The 23,965-nt window shown below is 39.7% G+C and overlaps 1 protein-coding gene across 1 annotated transcript in view; it reads right to left on the minus strand.

The window, feature by feature from the left end:
- Window positions 1–331: 331 nt before the first annotated feature.
- MYH15 (myosin heavy chain 15) overlaps window positions 332–23,965 on the minus strand; it is an 82,758-nt gene continuing 59,124 nt past the window's right edge. The window contains exons 30-42 of the mRNA XM_040336646.1: window positions 21,641–21,759; window positions 18,803–18,999; window positions 17,753–18,102; window positions 16,634–16,758; window positions 12,256–12,371; window positions 10,397–10,589; window positions 10,061–10,264; window positions 7,990–8,115; window positions 5,705–5,875; window positions 5,330–5,434; window positions 5,090–5,185; window positions 2,799–2,930; window positions 332–454 (exon numbers count right to left, since the gene is read on the minus strand). Of these exons, the coding sequence (XP_040192580.1) occupies window positions 437–454; window positions 2,799–2,930; window positions 5,090–5,185; window positions 5,330–5,434; window positions 5,705–5,875; window positions 7,990–8,115; window positions 10,061–10,264; window positions 10,397–10,589; window positions 12,256–12,371; window positions 16,634–16,758; window positions 17,753–18,102; window positions 18,803–18,999; window positions 21,641–21,759 (1,952 nt within the window). The 3' untranslated portion in view covers window positions 332–436. The remainder of the gene's footprint in view (window positions 455–2,798; window positions 2,931–5,089; window positions 5,186–5,329; window positions 5,435–5,704; window positions 5,876–7,989; window positions 8,116–10,060; window positions 10,265–10,396; window positions 10,590–12,255; window positions 12,372–16,633; window positions 16,759–17,752; window positions 18,103–18,802; window positions 19,000–21,640; window positions 21,760–23,965) is intronic.

A 23,965-nucleotide genomic window follows, 5' to 3' on the forward strand; every position in this document is an offset into this window, starting at 1 on the left:
TTTACAGCTGAGTTAAAGGCATCTATACTCGTGTTCTTATAAGCGCTTGCAAAAACTTTCATTCAATATGCGCCTATACAGTGAAGCAAAAGAGCTGTAAAAAAAACAGAAAGTAAACATTGCCCTGTGCTTCCCCCTCTCATTGTTTTGTCAATTACTGCTATAAACTTGTGCATTAGACATACAAAAACTGCAGCCAGTGAATCAATATTGTAAGCAGATACCTGGACTCGATAGCTCTAGTGATATTTTGCCCATCATCAACATTTTATCCTCAAGCAAAAACTTTTCTCAAGGACTTATAATGTGAGAATGAAAATCATATACAAAATTATGCTTATTTATTGCAGATGATATTTATTTCAGAAAATTTGAAAACTTCAAGTTGCCGTAGAATAAAGCACAATCTCAAGTCTTCAGACTGTCTTCAGACTGTCTACTCCTCTTCACGTACCTATAGGGGAAATGCACAAAATGAAAACCAGAACTGTGGAAGAGTAGCAGCATATTTACACATAACATACCCATGCTTATTCCAAAGCCAGAACTGTAATGAAGGCAAAGGCACACATTGCATTATTATACAATGAATGACCTGATTAGGACTCATTTATCTTTGGGCTTAGAGTGGCTGTAAACCTCAGACAATAAATATGAACAAAGCACATCCCTCTATAGTGTGTACTTGTCTCAATTAAGAACATTACATGTCATATCTGTCTACTGGTTTGTTCCCCTGCTATCAGCATTAATCACTGAAAAATGGTGACAGGGGAGGGACCTTCAGCAGATTGGCAACCTCAGCTCTGTTCAGTGTGCTGTGTGAAGGGAGTGTGGCTCTTCCCTCCAATCAGCTCTCAGACCTCACCTAACTGAGCTCTGCAGAGTGTAACTTCAGCTCTCCACTCCCTTTTATTCTGAACTCTAAGGCCCCGTACACACGATAGAATCTATCCGCAGATAAATCCCAGCAAATGGGTTTCTGCGGATAGATCCTATGGTGTGTACACGCCAGCGGATCTGTTTCCGCGGAGAAATCTCCTCTGGGATGGATTCCAGCAGATCGAATATTTGTTGTGCTGCACAACATATCCATCTGCTGGAATCCATTCCAACGGATGGATCCGCTCGTCTGTACAGACTTACCGGATCCATTCGTCCAAAGGGATTCCCCGCACGCGTCGTAATGATTTGACGCATGCGTGGAATTCCTTATATGACAGCGTCGCGCCCGTCGCCGCGTCATAATCGCGGCGACGGCGCGACACGTCATCGGCAGAGGATTTCCGCGCGGATTTCAATGGGATGGTGTGTACACTCCATCCCATCGAAATCAGCGGATTTCTTTGAGAGGATTTATCCGTGGAAACGGTCCGCTGGACCGTATCTGCGGATAAATCCTCTCGTGTGTATGGGGCCTTAGGCCCCGTACACACGAGAGGATCTATCCGCTGGAATTTATCCGCGGATCACTTTCAGCGGATAGATCCGCTGGTGTGTACAACCCAGCGGATATTTATCCGCGGATATTTTTCGGGCCGATGGTTTTCCAGCGGATCAAAATTTCTTAGCATGCTAAGAAATCGATCCACTGGAATCCAGTCCAGCGGATTGATCCGATAGTCTGTACAGACTCACCGGATCAATCCGTCCGATTCCATCCCTCGCATGTGTCGTAATGATTCGACGCATGCGTGGAAGTCCTTATATTACAGCGTCGCGCACGTCGCCGCGTCATCATCACGGCGACGGCGCGACGCGTCACCGCGGAGGGAATTCCGCGCAGATTTTTATCTCATGGTTAGTACAACCATCAGATAAATCCTCTCGTGTGTACTAGGCCTAAGACAAGCTTCATAATTCAGTACTTTAGATGTAGATAAGATAGACAGATACAAATTATGTAGGATTTGTTTCATCTTTGTGTATCACCTGAGAATAGTCCATTCGCTGGGTATATGGAAGGGACTACATTCACTTTAAGAAGAAACTGCACATATTGAAATATGCTGTTAAGCAACTAATTTATTCCAAGTTATAGATTTTCTTATCTATCATACTTTATTTACCAAAAAAGCTCATCCACTTTTTTATTGCATATTGGATTGGCTTCCCGTAGTCTATTTAGCTAGTGTCATCACTCTGTATTATCAGCACAGAGCAAAGGGGAAGTAGAAGAAAATAATCCTAAATTAACCGTCGCTTAGAAAAAAAATTAAAGAATGAATGCTCACCTCTCTTGCGATTGGCAAGTATGACATTTGTTGTGTTATAGTTACAGCAGAACACAGTAAAAGCATTTGGAGCAGTGGAATGAACCGTTGAGCACAGGAGGGGAATAGGTATCCGTCAGACATCTGACAGATGAAGTCTTTGTTGGAAGCTGTATCGCTATAACCCCGCGGACTTGCTGCCCTGGACAGAGAGGTAAGTATTCACAGTTTTCTTTTGCAGGGGCCATTCTTTGGATTTTCTTTGGAAAGCAACAGAGTTGCTTTAACTCAACTCTAGTCTCCTTGGATTCTCTAGGTCAGGGATATGCAATTAGCAGACCCCCAGCTGTTGCAAAACTAAAAGTCCCATCATGCCTTGGCCTCTGGGTGTCATCCTTGTGGCTGTCAGAGTCTTGCTTTGCCTCATGGTACTTGTAGTTCTGCAACAGCTGGAGGTCCATTAATTGCATAGCCCTGCTCTAGGTTCTTACAAACATTCAGATTTCCATATGATTGCAATATACAGTATAACAGTATGCCTTTGTAACAGTGTATCCCTTCTGATAAGGTAACAAAATCTCTTACTTTTCCACTATCTCTTGTTTTGCTGCGTAACTTGTTCACTTGAGATTCAGCAATATCAGCCCTTTCTTGGGCATCATCAAGCTCATGCTGCATTTTCTTGTATTTAGATAAATATTGATTAGCTTGTTCTTCCTGCAAGAGAGTTGGTAGGGTTATAAAAGTAAGCTTGACTCAAGTTTGTAACAAAAAAAATATGGTACAACTGTTTTCCCTGCAAAAGAAGACAGGCACGTGACATGGAAAAAACTGGTAATGCAGCCCATGGTCAGAAATGTCCCATAATTTACTTTAAAGTAGAACTAAATAAATTCATTTTAGTAATGGAGGGTTATGACCAATGTACATTTTTTTGCCATCTGTGTTCTATTACGAAGATTTCCCTTCACCTTTTGTCCCATAGACACAACAGGAAACAGGAAGTGAAAGAAAATCCATTCAAAAAAGTGAGTGCTTGTCACCAGGGACACCAGAACTAGTTTCCCTTTTGGAAAATGTCTCCTCTATTCCTGTTCTGGTGATAATCAAAGACTTAAGATTTAATTTTACTTTCACAAACAGTAAACAGGACAAATAGAGAGGGTACATCTCCCTAACCTGGGGCACAGACAGCAATAAAAACCTGAAAGATGTTCTAATCTACCTTCACTCTATACAAGGTGTAAAATGTGGTCTGTTTTAATCAAATTGGCAGGTATTACAGGCATCCTCTGCTTCCTTCTCTTATACCTCCCAAACTATTTAAATCAGACCTAACACTTGAGTTTGGGTTAGCGTTGAATTAATTTTTACATTATTTGGGAGGACCACATCTACCAGAAACCATGATCATCACATAACTATCTTCTTTGTTCCCTTAGTGATCTGAAAATTTACACAGGGGCATCCTGATAGGATAATTCTTCTTTGATCAGTCAAACTTCAAGTGTTCCAGAAGCAAGATAATTTTATTTCAGTTGCACCGGTACAACTGGATGAGATCTACATGCTAAGTGAAAAAGCAAAAGTCCCATACAGACACAAGGTGTGTGACCTTCTTATATGGTCAACAGGAAGTATACTATTGGCTTAAAGCGGAGTTCCGGCCACAATTTCACTTTTTAAATATAAATACCCCTGTAATACACAAGCTTAATGTATTCTAGTAAAGTTAGTCTGTAAACTAAGGTCCGTTTTGTTAAGTTGTTACAGCATTTAGACAATTTATAAAATAGAAATTGACTGGGGCCATCTTAAGTGTGGGCATCATGAAGCCAGACTGTATGACTTCCTGGATTTCAGCCTTGCAGATCTCGCACATGCTCAGTGCTGCACAAGCAGTGTCAGATCAGGTTTCAGCACCTGTGCTGTCCAAGTCACATGATTCTTTGAGACTGGGTAGTGCACAGACTCCTGGAAAGTTACACCCACTACATTCCCAGGAGTCTGTGCGGTGTAGGTTAGGAAGCATTAAGCACCTAGGTGCAGGAAGTGGGAAGATTAACTATTCTGCCTAGCAACAACACTTTGAAGGCATCTAAAAAAAAAAATTTTCATAAAGGACTAATGACATTTTTTTAAAACTACTGATGTAATGTTATATTTATGGGTGGAACTCCACTTTAAAGACCACCGGTGGCTCATGACGCAAACAGCTTTATTGCCAATCCAGTGCCTCTTTACAACTCTTAGCAAAGTTTGATTTAAGGAAGTAAAACAAACAATAGAATTAGGCTAGTTAAAGCAACATGTCTCTAGAAGCCATTACAGAGGCAAGTTAAAGCAACGTGTCTTTAGAAGCCATTACAGAAAACTGGAATCCATTTTACATTCTTATTAATAGTCACACAATACACATAAAAAACTTTTCCAACACATCCTTAAAGAAAAACTGTGGGCATCAAATAGCCAACTCCAAATAATAGGGTGCGCTTCCTGTACCTTACTGTTGTTTAGTGAGACCACCCATTTAAATGATGGGCCTATGATAAAATGCAAAAGGAACAAAGTAGTGGGCCAGAGGCAACAACCACAGAAGTTATATATTGGTTTCGGAAGTCCCTGTGCTCTATCAGAACTGGTATGTAGGCACCTAAAAATGTTTTGTTTTTGTAGTAATTGTCAATTGTCAGTTCACATTCTTTTGGGGCCCACAGGTTCAGTTTAATGTGTAAATTTAAGATTTTCAGTGGTTGTTGTGTGTCTTAAGAGCTTGTGATGGGGCACAGACTTTTATTTTCTGGTGTGTCAAAGGGAGCATCTTGTATGTTGCATACATTGTGTTTAATAAAGGACACATTATTTGAAAAACTTACAGTCTCTTCAGCTTGATGCTTATAACTCTTAACTTTAAGTTGTAATTTATCAATCAAATCTTGCATTCGGAGCAGATTTTTCTTATCCTCTTCCGCCTTCCAAAATAAAAATCAGCATGATTAAAAAAAAGGGACTAGATGACATTTGCATGTTTTTCAATTTTTTATTTATTTTTTATTTTTTTTATAATATTTAATCATTCAACATCTACTTATAGTTTTGTATAGTTTATATTATACCTGATAAGTAAGTTCTTTAATGCGCCTTTCAAACTTGCGGACTCCCTTTAGTGACTCTACATTCCGACGCTGCTCCACTTCCAGCTCATTTTCTAATTCACGCACCTAAAACAAACCATTTTTTTTTTAAGATAAAGAACTGAAAATACAGTATCTTGTATATATATATGGGCCTTTTCATGTAACCCTGCATATTATTTTATTGCTCAATGTTGATCGTTTGCTGCATGATTTTATATACTTATAGATATGAAACATAGTAACCAAAATGAAAAGTGTACAATTAAAGGTATTTACATGTTTCCAGTAGTCTAAGGAGTTTATACAAGTGTAAATGGGGTCATAGTATACACTTAGAAGAGAATAATGTAATACCCTGGACTCCAACTTCTGAATCTGCTTTTTCCCCCCCTTAAGTGCAATCTGTTCCGCTTCATCTAGTCTCTTCTGAAGGTCTTTGATGGTTTGCTCCATGTTCTTTTTCATTCTCTCCAAGTGAGAACTGGTGTCTTGTTCTTTCTTCAGTTCTTCTGCCATCATTGCAGCCTGTAATTGAGAAGGATTACATAGCTGGGTATCTTGGCATACAATATTTAAGATGCAGATGGGTAACCAGCGGTGCACAACAGAATTTAGGAATGCAGACTGGAAAGGAAGCGCCACATTTCACCAGGAGAAAACATACAAGGCTTCTCCCAAAGGTTTTCCACACTTTTTTAAACTCTATTATATAGATGAAACTTTTTGAAGGCACCTCGTAACAAAACTAATATTGGGTTGTCTGTGTTGTCTAAGACAGGGATCTGCAATTAGCGGACCTCCAGCTGTTGCCAAACTACAAGTCCCATGAAGCATAGCGAGACTCTGACAGCATCAAGCATGACACCCAGAGGCAGAGGCATGATGGGACTTGTAGTTTGGCAACAGCTGGAGGTCCGCTAATTGCTTATCCCTGGTCTAGGATATAGATATGTAACTGACACTTGCTTTACGAAGGCTTTACTGCGTGCTGCACTGGTTCAATGGAAGGCTTTTTAGTTTCTCACATATCCTTCTGGGTTATACTTTCTCATTGAGTCCCAAGCCCTACTTCATAGAACCCATGGTTTTCATACACTGCACTGATGATGGTAAACTGAAAAAGCTGTATGGAGTTTGGAATATCATTAGACTGTTTCTGTTCTGGGGATGCAGTTGGCAATTTGGGTAAAAATTAATTATCTGCTAGGCTCTCTACTCTATATTAAATTGGGGAATGAGCCTCTTATTTTGAGATGTGTTGATAACAGCGCAAAATATCACTTACAATTTCTTGCCAAGATGTGTTGTGTGAATTAGAGGTGTAAACATACCTAAAAAATTATGTTTTTTTGTAGCTAACAAGATAATACGTCTTCATGCAAGATTGTAGATGCTTACTTTAGGCATTGATTAATTAATTTTTTTTTTTTTTTCAGATTATTACGAAGTGTTATTTGGATCCAATCTTGTTAACAAATATAATGTATCGCTCCTAATGACAGAATCTCAAATTCAAACAGTGATTATACTGAGTATTCTTAGTTTATCGTGAATCTCTAATTCAACAATGGTTTTACGGTATATTCCCTTAGTTCATCAAGAGATATTCATGGGTATCACAATTGTGCAGCATATACAGTAAGTAAAGTTGAAATCCCCCACAGCTGGCATATACTTTTGGATATGAACCGGCTAGCATGTCATGTTTGAACAGCCATGACAAGATCAAAATGTAGTGCTGCCTAAAACATCATTGGGTGTTATAACTATTTTCACATGTGTCTGTAACCCTCTATACTGAAAAGTAGAAGTCAAACCAAGTATGAGAGCCTATAAATCAAAGTGTAAGTATTATGTTACGATGAAAGGTTTGTCTCATTTATTAGAATGTTTAAGAGTAACAAAAACATAGTGCTGGAATTGCCCAATGAGCTAGTTGACTGGATTGTGCCCTGCTGTGCCTAACCTAAGTTTTTGGTCTGGCCCATAACTATTCCCTGTGGCTTTCTGTGTATTACAATGTAGCTTGGTCCAACATGCAATGCTGTTGATACGTGGAGCCAAAGGCACCATTTGCACTTAAAAAATGTGTCTGTTTCTTGACACACATAGCCCTGACCTTTACATGGGTATGACTGTTGTTTATGTCAACACAGGAGAATGCTCATGCATGCCTTTATGGATCATGTTAATTGGCAGGGCTGATGGCATAAGTATTCCATGAAAACTTCAGTGGCATCATAAGCAGGAGCTGCTTGCCTGCTTGTAATACACTCCCACAAATCCAATTGTTGTACTGCCAATTAAAATTGAGAAGCTATACTTCCAGCTATGTGCTATGGCATTCAGAACATGTGTAACAAATGTGAATTGTTTTTAAATAATTTTATATCGTTTTATCTTGTCTTTAAAATGTGTGAATGGTTTGCTTTATAAAAATGTTAGGAATATTTGAATCACTGAGTAATTACAGCAAGGGTTACGTTTTGGTATGTAATGTAAATACCTAGGTTTCTGCTCTACAAAAAAATACTTGTACAACTGTGTTCATATTGACGATTACAAGAACAATGTTGGTATCAACAAGCTACAACACACTGCTATGAAGATTATGTGAATGGAAAGTGGTCATGACTCACATCAGTGATGGCTTTTTTGGCTTTGTCTTCTGCATTTCGGCATTCCTGAATGGCCTCTTCTACTTCACTCTGCATGTGGGACAAGTCACTCTCCAGCTTTTTCTTCTGATTGATCAGACTGGTATTCTGTAGAGAGAGATATGTACCAGAATATATCATATTTAGAAAATCAATGTACTGCAGAGGTGTACATCCAATGGGCATGAACTCCAAATGGGAGGTCACTAATATTTACTGGGTCCCTTAGATTAAAAATACCGTTCTCTTATTTTTACTACAAAAAATAAATTAATACAAGGTGTAGAAAATGTTTGCTTGCAAGCTACCTCCTTTCAAAAATTTGAACTAGGCAATCTGTACACAGCTGAGAAGGAAGAAATGGGATGATTGACTGCTCTCATTACGGTTGATTTACTAAGGGGGAAGAGAGTGTTCCCTTAATTTTATTAATATAGTGAAAAAAAGTTAATTTAGAAAGTCAAACATGTAAAAAGAGCTCCAAGCTCTATCTGCAGCTGGAAAATTAGAATACAGAATATTCATATGTAATATTTCATATTCATTTAACCTAAAATAAAATAGATGTGTATTTTTTCATTGTGACTACGGATGAGCTTCGTATTCGAGTCGAACTCATGTTCGACTCGAACATCGTATGTTCGATCGTTCGTCGAAATATGAACAAAACGGGTCGTTCGCGACAAATTTGAGTTACGTTTCACAGACCATAATTCACTGTGGCATCGCTGGCTGATGATTGGCCAAGCATGCACTATGGCCCGCATGCTTGGCCAATCACAGCTTGCAAAAAACGGAGAGCCATAATTGGCCAAAGCCAGGGTGACTTTGGCCAATTATGGCTCAGGGGGTTTAGTACACGCCCCACACTATAAAAGGCCGCCTGCAGGTCGGCCTTGTGTAGTGTGTTGCGGTGGTTAAGAGAGGACAAAGAGAGTGTCATTTTGTGCAGGTAGATAGAGCAGGCAGGCAGGCTAGTCAGTTAATGTTACAGTGTGTAGAGAATATATATATATCATAGGTGTTGTATATATATTTATACACTGTATAGTTTAGCTAGATCAGTTCTTTCTAATTTACTGGCAGGCAGGTGATTGTGCTAGCTGCAGTATTCTTATGTGGTTTATTGTCTGTGTCCTCTGTAGTTTGCACCTAAAGCTACTTTGTGTGTACTGGCCGTGTGCTCTGTAGTTTGCTCCTAAAGCTACTTGGTGTGTACTGGCCGTGTGCTCTGAAGTTTGCACCTAAAGATTCAGGAGCAGTGATTTTAATGATGCTTAAATAAAAAAAAAAGAAAAATTCCTTTAAATATTGTACATGCTGGGTGTCTATAGTATGCCTGTGAAAACGTATTTGAGAACCCGGGTCTTGCCCGAGGGAACATGTATCGTTTTTAAAACTTTTTTTTCCATTGATACATGTTCACTCGGGCAAGACCCGGGTTCTCAAAGACGTTTTCACAGGCATACTATAGACACCCAGCAGGTACAATATTTAAAGGAATTTTTCATTTATTTTATTTTTTTAATTTAAGCATCATTAAAATCACTGCTCCTGAAAAAACTACAGTTTTTAAAACTTTTTTTCCATTGATACATGTTCCCTGGGGCATGACCTGGGTTCTCAAAGACGTTTTACGACAATAACTTGCATATGAGCACTTTTGAATTCGAACGTTTGAGTCCCATAGACGTCAATGGGGTTCTAAATGTTCGCGTGAACGTTCGGTTCGTTCGAAGGTTCTGGTGCGAACCGAATGGGGGGGGGTGTTCGGCTCATCCCTAATTGTGACCATAATAAATAAAGAAAATATATGCATAACCACAATACAGTAACTTTAGGTTTCTGTTAAAACTAAAAAAAAAACGAACAAATGGATGACTAAAATAGATCAAAGCATTCCCCCAACAAGGGTTTTAACAATCAGCTGGAGGTTCTCTGTATTTCCAAAAACAAGTCCTGAATATTGGAGATGGATCAGCTTAGTTTGAAAATCTCAAAAGAAGAAATACTACCTACAATCTCAGCAAGTAGTTGTAAACAGATTTTGGACCTGTGAATGAAGCAAGTTGACCCTTTCTGTAGCTTCCAGTAGTTCCTGCTCTGCCAGCTTCCTTGCTCGTTCTGTCTGATCCAGTCCTGCCCTTAGTTCATCCAGCTCAGCCTGAAGCAAGTTGTTTCGCCTCTCACTGACTGCTGCTTGTTCCTTGAGGTCCTCGGAAAGGTGAAGGTTGTCATCCAGCTGAATTTGAAGGTCCTAGTAAAATGAGATGAAAAAAAAACATCTGGGTTTGATAATTTTTGTGACATATTTTTTTTTTATTGTAGAAGCAAACAATTGTATCTTAGCATTAGTTTGTACTTAGAACTCAGTTAGTAATTTACATGCCTTGATGTGGGCTTGCAGATTTCGCATGGCTTTTGTTGCGTCTGTAGCCTGACGGGTAGCGTGGCTTAGCTGAATTTCCATTTCATTTAGGTCTCCTTCCATCTTTTTCTTCAACCTGGTGGCTTCATTTCTGCTCTTGGCTTCTGCATCCAAGTTAGATTGTAATGTTTCAATAATTCGCTGTTGGTTTCTCCTAATGCGTGACAAAGAAATGTAATCAATTCATATGTTTGCACAAAAAGCATAACATACTGTGTTATACCAAATTTAAAAGGGATATAATTAATGTATATTAATTCATATGTATTACCTACTTGCAATATAACCAGATTTAGTTTTGTCTCGTGCAATAATTTTTTGCATCAAAAGACTAAATTATACTAGGTTAGTTTTACCCGATTTGTTGTATCCCAAGCAGATTTTTGAAGGAAACAAAGTAATGACAGCAACATGAAAGACTTCCATAGACAATCAGAATGTGCTAGTTGCCTGTCTCTCATTCTGTCACACTTCCTTAAATACTTTGGGCCAGATTCACATAGAACTGCGGCGGCATAACGTATCGTAGATATGTTACACCGCCGCAAGTTTTCATCGCAAGTGCCTGATTCACAAAGCACTTGCGATGAAAACTACGCTGGCAGCCTCCGGCGCAAGGTGGGCCAATTCAAATGGGCGTGTGCCATTTAAATTAGGCACGCTCCCGCACCGGACCTACTGCGCATTCTCCGTTTCGCAATTCCCGTTGTGCTTTGTGCGCCGTGACGTCATTTTTTCGAACGGCGACGCGCGTAGCGTACTTCCGTATTCCCGGACGTGTTACGCAAACGACGTTAAATTTTAAATTTCGATGCGGGAACGACGGCCATACTTTAGACAGCAATACGATTGCTGACTAAAGTTAGGGCACCCAAAACGACGACTAACTTTGCGACGGGAAACTAGACTAGCAGGGACGTAGCGAACGCGAAAATCCATCGTGGATCGCCGTAACTCCTAATTTGCATACCCGACGCTGGTTTACGACGCAAACTCCCCCCAGCGGCGGCCGCGGTACTACATCCTAAGATCCGACAGTGTAAAACAATTACACCTGTCGGATCTTATGGATATCTATGAGTAACTGATTCTATGAATCAGTCGCATAGATAGAAACAGATACGACGGCGTATCCCTTTTGTGAATCTGGCCCATTGAGTCACTGATCTAAAACAAGTAAACAGGTAACGGCTTCTGACTTACTGACTTTCCTGATAATTAATCTTGTTCCAAGTTAGGGATTTGAAAGTTATTGTTACAAAAAGGTCAGCATAAAAGACAGGAAAATAGCATTTTCAGAGGGAAGATAGCAGTGCCAATTTGCATATTTCACATGCTTTAAAGCAGGGTTTCCTAACCAGAGTTCCTCCAGAGATTTCTAGGTGTTCCTTGAGCAATGAGCTATTTCTGCCTCTCAGATAAGTATCCACTGACACAATTGATATTTTTTTAGCTATTTGAAAAGGGGCAATTCTTCCCAATGACCACAAGTATAAGAAGCATTATTCCTAAGGTCCATCACACAATGTATCATTAGTTGCTATAGAAATTTTTAGCAGTGCTTCCCTGAGACTGGAAAGTTATTTCAAGGGTTTCTATGTGTTGAAAGGGTTGAGAAAGTCTGCTCGAATGCATTTTGCACCACGCTGATGTTAAAGAAATACAGAATAAAGAAAAGTACGGTAGTGCCATGACCATCAATTTTTTTTATTGAGGCATTAGGCACTCCATTGCTGTGTCAGACTTTGCTTGAAAATCATGGGTCATCTTTGACCCACACACAGTTTTTAAATAATGCCTAATCCTATAACAGAAAGTACCTGATATTTTCTGTCTCTTCATCTTTTTCGGCCAATTTTCTTTCAAATTCTGATCTTATCTGAGATAGCTCCAGTTGAAATCTGAGGCTTTTACTTTCCTCATGTTCTAGTGCACCCTAATAATAACATAAACCAGGAATCCATTAAATTAATAAATGGCTAGAATAAAAGCATAATACAGCTTGATGATTTTAACATACTGGTAATGGTAACATATCAGCTACCTCTCAGTTTTCCAGCCTAACCTCATCTTTTGACCCAACATAATGGACAGATACTCTTACTCACTCTAATGGCAACACCTTGTAATATCTTACCTCTGCACTCTTACCTCCTCTCTCCAACGCCCCCCTTTCCTCTCTCTAATCACAACATTATCAGTTCACACAATCCCTGTTTTTAACATCCTATGCCTCCAACCAGCAAGCAGCTATCAGAAATCCTCCACACTTTAGCCCTTCCCCTCTCTATTCTGCTACTGACTACCTCTACAACAAAATCTGACCCTTGTCCTGCCCTGACCTAGCTACTTTGTGTACAAAAGCTCAATCCCTTCCTCCCTGGACACCCTTGCTCCCCTCACTGAACACAGAATTAGGCCCTGACCACTACAGCCCTGGCAAGCAGCACCAGAAGTCTCAAAAGATATAGTCACGCTCTTGAGCGAGTGTGGTGTAAAACTTGGTTACTTGTCCTTCATAAATATGCTCTCCTAAAATTTAACTCCTTCCTCCATTTTGCAAAATAGACATATTTTATCATTTTCATTAATAACCTTTTATCCAGTTCTCTACTTTTAACTTTCTACTTTGTCCCCCCATTGCCCAGTAACTCATTCACTGCCTAGGACTTTACCAATCATTTTAAAAACAAGATAGATGCAGGACCCGCGCGCCCGCTATCCCGCTATCCTGCTTTCACGGACTGACGCAAGTGGTTATGAACTTGCCACATTATCACCACATAACCACTTGCCGCAACATACAATACATCACTATGGGAGCGATTCTTAAAGAATTACGGACAGTTCTTGGTTTCTTGGTTTAGTAAACTGGCGGTAATTAAGACCAACTCTAATCTAGCTTGCCTAACCAGAGAATGCTATGCCTGTGCTAGAAAGCTGTCATATAGGTAACAGTTTCTTATAAAGGGCTGTATCCCCTGCCTCATTTAACTGTCAGCCAGGAAATTCCCTGTCTGAAACTAAGTGTAAGCAAAATGGATGGGGTTACAGCTAATGTCTTTACTCAAATATGGGCAATGCCCACATTTGGGAAATGACTTGTCATTGGGTGGGTGAAGCCTGATGGGGAACTGAGAGAATAGTTACCCATTAAGTCTGTGTCAATTTAGAGTAACCACGAACAGCAGTGTGTGAAAAGCCACTATTGGACTATATAGTTATTAAAGATCCACACACTCCCATACCCAAAATGGGAGTGGGCCTGATGGGGAACTAGTCAGTTCTGCCCACCCATACATTAAAATTCCTTGGTCAAGCACCTGTCAATGTGATGTACACAGTAGACAGGGAGAGAGGGTGGGAGTGAGAGCACTAGGGAAGGAGCGCTCAGTGTAGACACTCCTTCCCTAATGCAGACACCAACAAATTCATGTACCTGTCTGTGATAGGTACAGTACATAAATTGGTCAAAAGCACCAACTCTTTCGTGCTGCACCACAATGGAATTTGAAAGGGTGTCTACAACACCCTTTATGAATTCCCCCCGACCATGTCTACTACCTTATTCAATATTGCCTGATTTTTACCCTGTCAGTACAGAGGGGGTTGCTAAATTTTTCTCTGATGCCCATCTCATCACCTTTCCTTTGGATCTCATTCTCTCACAAGTACCTTAGCCACCTTCACTATTGTACTCCCACTTCTCTCCCTCTCTAGTGTCTTTGTCCCCTTCACTCTAAAACATGCACTGGTCACTCCGATACCTAAAAATCCCTCACTGGACCCCACCAGTCTGAACCTTAATAAGACCCATCTCCTTGCAAAATTATATATAGTATATTGCGCTGAATATTAACTAAGATAATGTGAAAACCAAATTATACGTGATTCAATATCCAATAAGTAATTACACAGATCCACAAACAAAAAAGAAAAAGGCAATTAGTCCAATTGCATGGATACACCAGTGCTTCTTCCGTGAACAACACCCTGTGAAATGATTGAGAGATGTGGGATCTAGTCACACTATGTAGACATCTGTTTCATATATGCAGCGCTTCCTCCACACTGATACAGCTCATAGAAAAACAAGAGAAGAGATCTTCATAGCGCAAATAGCATGAACAAATTGGGATAAATGATTTCTGACAAGGTCTCACTCACGAATCCGCCGAGTTTAAACAGCATTTAGGACAACCTAGCACCAATCCTCCAAATTAAGCCGCTCAGCGTCTCTGATGCACTCTCCTCATTCGGATCTGCGATCCGTCCCGCTCGTAACTCCTCCCCCACGCGTTACGTCACTAGACACGTGACTTAGTCATGGGTAACACCATGACTAAGTCACGTGTCTAGTGACGTAACGCGTGGGGGAGGAGTTACGAGCGGGACGGATCGCAGATCCGAATGAGGAGAGTGCATCAGAGACGCTGAGCGGCTTAATTTGAAGGATTGGTGCTAGGTTGTCCTAAATGCTGTTTAAACTCGGCAGATTCGTGAGTGAGACCTTGTCAGAAATCATTTATCCCAATTTGTTCATGCTATTTGCGCTATGAAGATCTCTTCTCTTGTTTTTCTATGAGCTGTATCAGTGTGGAGGAAGCGCTGCATATATGAAACAGATGTCTACATAGTGTGACTAGATCCCACATCTCTCAATCATTTCACAGGGTGTTGTTCACGGAAGAAGCACTGGTGTATCCATGCAATTGGACTAATTGCCTTTTTCTTTTTTGTTTGTGGATCTGTGTAATTACTTATTGGATATTGAATCACGTATAATTTGGTTTTCACATTATCTTAGTTAATATTCAGCGCAATATACTATATATAATTTTGCACTACTTTGTTTGACATACATCACTTTATTGCTGCGTTTATTATTTGGTAATTTTGTTAATGTCATTTTTTTAAATATTTAATTAGCGCTGTAGTACCATTTTTACAAGACCCATCTCCTTGCTTCCGCTTACCTCCTTCTAAAATTCCTAGTCTACAGCCACCTGAGCCATCACTGATAACAACCTTTTCAACCCATTATAGTCTGGCTTTCGCCCTCAACACTCCACAAAAACTGCCCCTCTATAACTCACTAACGGCTTACTAGCTGCTGAAACCAATGGCCATTGCTCAATTCTTTTATCATTAGACCTTTCTGATGCCTTTGACGCAGTTGACCGCCTCCTCAATAAAAACGTCAATCCCTTGGTCTCCAGGAGTCTGCTCTTTTGAGTTTCTCCTCCTACTTAAATAGGTACTCCTTCAGGACTACCTACAACTCTATCTCTACCTCTCCTTTTCCCCTTTACTTAGGAGTTTCCCAAGGCTCTGTCCTTGGACCCCTACTATTCTCTGCCTACACCTTCTCCCTTCCAATATAATCTCTATGCTCTTGACACACAAATCTATATCTCTACTCCTGACCCCAAAAAACTACCGCTGCTGCTGAGGCCCCTCCCCTGAATTTTCCACTGGGATGAACAGCACAACTGTTCTTCTCTTCCCTCATGCCAGGGGGCTGTAATTCCAGACTCTGACCTCTATTTACAGCCCCATATCCAATCACTGTCCAAATATTGCCACCTTCACTTCCATAACATTTATGAAATACACTCCTTCTTAACCAAAGACAATAGACTCCTGCTATTTAAATGGCATATTGGGAGTGTGTAATAAGTAAATTATCTTCTACCTGATCCTACCATGAGCAGTCAAAATGTAAAAATCATTCTACCTGCCATACTAATGTGTCTGTTAAATACAATGCAAAGTTCAGTCTGCAGCAGTAAGGCCAACTTCTGTTGGGGATAACTCACCATTAGCGCCCCTGAGTCTTATAAATGCTACTGCATAATTTAGTTTGCCAGAAAACATAAAGAAACTGAAATGTCATGTTTGGGTAATATAATTCTAATAGTTTTAGCTTTTTTCAATATAATTTGTTTATCTCAATAGAGACATAATTGCCATTAAGTGACCTAGTTATCTTGTCTAGACAGACTAGTTTACTCATATCTAGCTGTAACTAAAAATGTTTATATTCCTGGAAGAGAAAAGTTTACAAATGGCAACAACTAATCTTTATGTATTGTCCCATCTAGTGGATTTGGGGAGGTTTTATGGGCCATTGTAAGAAAAGCTAGATTGCTCTATGAGAGAATTCTAATAAATTCCTTAGATTATTGTTGGTCTTACCTCTGCTTCTTCCAGAGCCATCTGTACCTCTGACTTCTCCTGCTCTACCTGTTTCTTCACCTTTTCTACTTCATGCAGAGTCTTGTTACCTTCACTGATCTGATCAGTCAGGTCGGAAATTTCCTCTGAAATGGAAAATAAATTTGTAATAATTGAACAACTTTCTCACATTCGAAAATAGCAGCGATGTTGCAGTTTTAGGGTTTTCCCTGCAGCTTAAGCATCCCACTAGTTATCTAAATATCTTCTATGTTGTGCCAACAAGACCTTTGTGCCTGAATTTAAATTTCCACTCACATGTAATAGGCATTATGAACTATTTTTTAGATTTGCCCTTCATTGTAGGTTAAAGTAATACTGTCATGGTAAAAAGTAAAGGTGCCCTGCAAAAGAAGAGTTCTTATTCTTACATTTCTGGCAGGTCATGTCTCCTACCTTTCCAGCACTGCAGCTACCATTAGTCCCTTTGGCATTCAACACTTACAGGTGTCAGATGTTTGTGCTTCCCATCATGTTTTGCAGTTTAATTCTCCCACCCCTAACTAACTACAGGACTCAGCAGTGATGCAGGGGTCCGAGGACGGAACTATGGTAAATGGCAGGATTCAAGGGAACCCAACACTCCAAGAAGTGTTGAATGCCAAAAAGTCTGGCGAAGGCTGCAGTGCTAGAGACACAAGCCACCAGAGAAGTTAGATTAAGAGCGTTACTATTACAGGGCTCCTTTTTCCAGACAGGGTTGCAATAATGTTTTACATACATGAAGAATACAATTAAATGTGAAAAAGGAGCATCATTTCAGGGAAGAACTGGGAAATACAGTGGTAAAGTGTGTGTGTGTGTGTGGGGGTGGGGGGGGGGGGGTACAAGGATTGTAAGAAGTGGCAGATTCGAATCACACTTCTCATCATTCCTATCCACATCACTTTTTCAGTGCTGATCTGATGATAGATCCGCATAGGTCAGAAATATGTTATACACATACAGTAAATACATATATAACACAGCTTTGATAAAAGTTTTCTATTTCTTCTTATGTTCAATCTGTCCAAAAAGGTATATCTTAAAATAAACCTATGCTTTAAATATTTTTTTTCTGTTATCAAGCAAGGTGGCTACCTTGCAGGTTTTTGTTCTCCCTCTTTACAGTTTCCAAGATATCTAAGACTTCTTCATAGGCATTCTTCAGCTTGAAGAGCTCTGTGCTCAGGCTGCGGGCCTCCTTCTGTGATGCTTCCAGTTCAGCCTGGGCTTCCTCATACTTCTGTTTCCAGTCAGCTAGAATCTTGTCAAAATTCCTTTGCCTCTTATCCATGGCAGCAGCAGAAGCATTGGATCTTTCCAAATCAATCATCATGTCTTCTAGCTCACTCTGCAGACGATGCTTGGTCTTCTCCAGAGATGCACACTTTGCATTAGCTGCCTCAACCGCTTCTTCAGCCTCTTGGAGGCGTACAGCTAGCTTTTTCCTATGGAGGGAGGCACAGAGAAAAAAATATATATATTTATAAGCTTATTTAATGAAGCAGTTAGCAACCAGGTGACATTTCTGTAGTCAGCTAAACTGCATTTGGATTGGTTGTTACAGTTATCCACACTTTATAATCACTGCATTTTGCACCGCTGTATTAAAAAAAGACTGAACACATTCAATCTAATTTTAACTTTTTTTGCCACTGTTTTGCTTTTTTATTTATTTTACTAATATAAAATGAAAGGGCAAATCTACTCGTTGCTTCGTTGTTGGGTTTAATCACTCACTTGTTTCTTAGGCCCCGTACACACGGCCGAGGAACTCGACGTGCCAAACACATCGAGTTCCTTGGCCAGTTCAGCCCTGAAGCCGCCGAGGAGCTCGGCGGGCCGAGAGCTCCCATTGAACAACGAGGAAATAGAGAACATGTTCTCAATTTCCTCGACGAGTTCCTCGGCGGCTCCATCGGGCCGAAAGTGTACAGACGACAGAGTTTCTCGGCAGAATCAGGCTCTGACCGAGTTTCTCGCCGAATTCTGCCGAGAAACTCTGTCGTGTGTACGAGGCCTTAGAGATGTTGCTGGATTCTGTGCAAATTCTTTTTGGAAACATATTTATTTTCATACAGATAAATATAGTTCAATACTTGTGACAATACTTTTGAAGACTGGTTATGAAATAAACTTGCAGCTTACTTTGCTTCCTCTAACTCTTCTGTCCTCTGAATGGCATCAGTTTCATATTTATTCCTCCACAGTGCCACTTCAGCATTGCACTTTGAAAGACACCTCTGGAGTTCTGATTTAGCTTCTTGTTCTTCATCAAACTGTTCGCGAAGGAGGTCACAGTCATGTCTGGAAGACTGCACTGCATGTGCCAGTGCATTTTTGGCCTGAGAAAATAAAATTGAACTATAAAATGTGATCATGTAGAAGGGAAGGAATAAAGTTCTTTTAGGCAAAGTTACATTCGTGGAAATAAAATAGTTGGAATTGTTGCTAATAGCAGTGATCAGATGTTGGATTTCATCGTATAACTTGCTCTACAAAAACAGCAAACTTTGTCAGGTTGCCTTTTATTTGCAACTACTCTGCTTTTTTCAATTTTAAAAAGCCGAGGGGTGGGGGGGGGGGGGGGCTTTGTCCAGCCACAAGACTGGGAACAACTAGGAGCGGAGCGGAGTAATGGGTCTTGGAGCATATCAATAGTGGGTCAATATGAATTTTGTCTTAATCTAGTTGTATATCTTATCACTGCCTTTTAAGATGGTTAGGTGCATGTGACAAGGTATTTTTGTGGTTAGGATAAGCTAAGCAAGGTATGGTACTCTTGTGAATGTTGAAAGTCTTATAAAATTGTTCCTTATTGTTTTTTTAATGCTAGCCTAAGGTCTCCGATTGTTTTTTGCTTTTATTCATGTTGGCACACCATAGGCTCAAGAGAGAGGGGGGGGGGTGTTTCTAGCACAAGGAGGCACATACCCTTGCAGCATTTTTAGGTGGCCACGTGTTTTTTTACCCAATTTTATATCTGTCATCTTGAATGTTATATTGTTTATATTTTTTTTTTTTCAAAAACACCATAATACCACCATTGTACTTTCATGTTGACTGTATTTTCAACATAGTGATGAGGTATGGTGGTACATATAGGGTCAGGTCTTTGGGACTTTGGGCCAGATTCAGGTACATTAGCGCCGGTGTAACGTAAGCCGTTTACTTTACACCGCCGCAAGTTTTCAGTTTTAGTGCCCGATCCACAAAGCACTTACCTGGAAACTTGCGGCGGTGTATCGTAAATACGTCCGGCGCAAGGCGGTCCAAGTAGAATGGGCGGCTAACATTTAAATTAGGCGCGCTCCCGCGCCGGACCTACTGCGCATGCTCCGTTTCTTAACTCCCGCCGTGCTTTGCGCAAAGTGACGTCATTTTTTTGAACGGCGACGCGCGTAGCGTACTTCCGTATTCCCGGACGTGTTACGCAAACGACGTTAAATTTTAAATGTCGACGCGGGAACGACGGCCATACTTTAGACAGCAATACGATTGCTGACTAAAGTTAAGGCACCCAAAACGACGACTAACTTTGCGACGGGAAACTAGACTAGCAGCAACGTAGCGAACGCGAAAAAAACTTTGTGGATCGCCGTAACTCCTAATTTGCATACCCGACGCTGGTTTACGACGCAAACCCCCCCCAGCGGCAGCCGTGGTACTGCATCCTAAGATCCGACAGTGTAAAACAATTACACCTGTCGGATCTTAGGGATATCTATGCGTAACTGATTCTATGAATCAGTCGCATAGATACTCTGATGCCGCGTACACACCATCACTTTATGTGATGAAAAAAAACGACACTTTCTGTGAAGTAAAAAATGACGTTTTTGAAACTTCAATTTTCAAAGACGAAGTTGCCTACACACCATCGTTTTCTCACAATGATCTTGCAAAGTGAGGTTACGTTCCACCACGTTTTACCATTGAAGCTTGCTTCATAAGTAGCTTCTGGGCATGCGTGGATGAAAAAACGTCTTAGAAAACGACGTTTTTTGCTACACACGGTCAATTTCTGTGAAGTAAAAAGTGCACTTTTGAAAAACGACACATAAAATTGAAGCATGCTTCAATTTTTTTTGGTCGTTTTTTACAAGACATAAAACGACGTTTTCCCCCACACACAGTCAATTAAAGTGACGTTTTTAAAAACGTCATTTTTTTTCATCACATAAAGTGATGGTGTGTACGCGGCATGAGAGATACGACGGAGTATCTGAGATACTCCGTCGTATCTCCTTTGTGAATCTGGGCCTTAGTACCCAGATGCGAGGTTCCTAAACAAAACCCTTCTGAATTTTGTTCAGCATGGCTCCTTATGTTCTGTATGATCTCGGGTAAATTTAGACTTAATTTTTTTTCCCCCATATTGAGATATAAGGAGGCGCAAAGTATTGTGATGGGTTATTATGATTGAGATATGATTTAGAAAGGCTGTGGTTAAGAGGAGGTCTTTTCTTTTGACAGAGTTCCTCAAAAGGTGTATTTCAGTCAAACGGGTTAGGTCTGCTATTTGGCCACATGAGGTAATGTATCTGGTTTATCATCCAGGAGTTTAACAATAGGCCTGTCATGGCTAGAATAATATACTTATCCAACATCAAAAAGTGCTTTAAACAGAACTTGTTAGAGTTTAGTAAGGTTTTAAAGGCACAGTCGTGAACACCTGGTAGAAAGTTTGAGTAATCAATGACTGGGGTCATCGTTGATTGTTGGTAGATTAGTGTCTATTTTTTTAAATAAATATATGAGTTATTTTTGTTAATTCTGTTAAATCATACAAAAGCCAGATTTTATATTCTAACACTAATGACCTTTTATTACAGTCACTAAATAATCCTATTTCCAAAACTGTATATTAATTAACAGTAGCATTTCTTCTATTCAGTAGTAATTTATTTAGATTTTTTTTTAACGTCCCATGTTTTTTTTGTAAGGTCCAAGCTGATGGGATATAATTAACTAGCCATTAATTACCTTTGTTTCTTCCTCCAACTGTCTCCTCAGGTCCTCAATTTGTTGAGTAAAAGAAGACTTCCCTCGTGACAACTGACTTATTAATGATTCCTTCTCTTCAAGAAGCCTTGCAAATTCACCTGTTGGGTAGAATCCCAAAAGAATACATCATTCTACTTTCACGATAAGAGGTATTTTCTGAGATACTGTAGCATAGAAACGTGGGGGCTTAGGCCAACAAGCTAGCACAGGACACGAGGCATGTTACAGACCATAGCATTCTCAGTGAAAACACCCCTGCTTGCTAGTTATTCCGGATTTCCAGGGATATACATGGATTATTTTTTTTTTAGGATTTGTCCCACCAAATGTCCCTGGCTTTAATACCATAAAACCACTGATTTCTATCTGCTACCAGGATAAAAATATTATAAATATAAAAAAAAAAAATATTCCAATTTATTTAAAATATCACAAATACAGTATGTGACAGTTACAAGTTAAACAGTGTAAAACAGTGTTCCATTTAAATACCTAATCATCTGCAAAGTAATTGGAAAAACAGAATTTTGCTTTGCATGGGATTAGGTGAGTGAAGTGATTATAGCTTACTTTTTTTCATTCTTCTAAGTGAACGTTTAGTCAATAGACTCCTATGACTTAAAGGGTCACTAAAGGAAACATTTTTTTGCTGAAATGACTGTTTACAGGGTATAGAGACATAAAAGTTAACTGATTCCTTTTAAAAATGATTAAAAATTGATTAAATTAAATCATATAATGTGCCTACAGTTTCACGTTCGTTTTTAAACTGGTTTCATGTTTCTGTGAATTAAAGAGACCCACAGAACAAAAACAAACAAATCCAGTGCAGTGTTTTGTTTTTAAAATGAATCTGATTGGTTCTGTTAAGTTTTAGACACACAGTAATGACAGCTTAGACCACCGTGAAAAGCTCCCAGTACCATGGTTATAAGGAATCAGGCAACCAGGAAGTGTGGAGATCAGAGCAGTTTTACAGCAACATCAAAGCAAAAACGAGCAATGAGGACATGAAACCAGTACTGCAGTAAAGTAAAGGAAGCTATTTAGCTAAAAAAAAAATTTCCTTTAGTAATCCTTTAAGTTAAAAAAAATACTTCTCTTTCAATCACAGATAAAATAGAAAAAAAAACACATTTGTTTTAGCATAATAGCAGCAACACAGCACCATCTAAAGATCTACTTGTTGTTTGCAACATACTCAATAGATAACAGCTGCCAAATATGCTCTTTATGTTCCTAATCTGAAGTCTGTGCCATTTGTGCTTTTAAGAGCCGACTGTCTGGAAATCCATTAAAAGAATACAGCTCATACTTTCAATCTCTAAGCCATCTGTTTCAGACACACCAAATCTACTATGCATAAAGGTACGGTTGTTTAAAAACACAAGGTCTATTGAGAAATTGCGAAACAACCTGACATGCAAGAAAATACTTTCTCCTTCAGATATATGTATATTTTCTACCCTGCATGGGCTGTGGAATAAGACTAGGTTCACACTGGTGTAGTGTAAATTTGATTAAATTTTCAATGCAATTTTATAGTGCAGCTGCCGTGTGACTTAATGCGAATTTGATATATTTAAAGAAGAACTGCAGTCTGCTCACATAATTTGTAATAAAAACATATTTTCCATTCTGAAGCTTCCCTACAACCACTTTGCATATTATTTTATGTGGGCAGCTGAAGCTGCTGTCTGTTTAAATCCTGGATTTACACAGAGGCACACCCCAGCTCTGCAGCTTTCATTGGCCCTCTTATGACTCTTCCCCGCTCCCTTTTCTGGCAAACTCTCACAAGAGTGAGAGAGAGCTGTGCATGATATCATAAGTCTAGGCTTTTTGCCAGACAAGAAACAGGAAGTGGGCTGTATAAGGTATTTACTGGCAGATTTTTTTTTTTTTTTACTATCCAAAGTTAAAACAACAAGGACAGAAGATTTAATAGTGGAAAGTTGAAAAAAATACTGAAGGTCTATAATGTGTGCTTAAATGTGTGATTACTATGACTCATCCCTGCCGTCAGCAGCAGGAATGAGTCAGTGGTTGTTAAGGAGCTGGCACCCTCCCGCATCCTAATAACAATGAGTCGTCCCTGCTGCCAGCAGGATTCCCCGCTGACAGCAGAATGTAATCAAGAGAGTTGACATGAAAAAAAAAAAAAAAAAAAGATGTGCTGGTCCCCCTCCCCAATCTGGTATAGATTTTGGTTCAATATTATTTTATTAGTTTATATATAAGTATTACAGGGATTTACCCTATACAAAACTGGTATATATATGGAGACCATCTACATATACTTTC

This window comes from Rana temporaria, chromosome 2, assembly GCF_905171775.1.
Source record: "Rana temporaria chromosome 2, aRanTem1.1, whole genome shotgun sequence".
NCBI classification, from domain to species: Eukaryota; Metazoa; Chordata; class Amphibia; order Anura; family Ranidae; genus Rana; species Rana temporaria.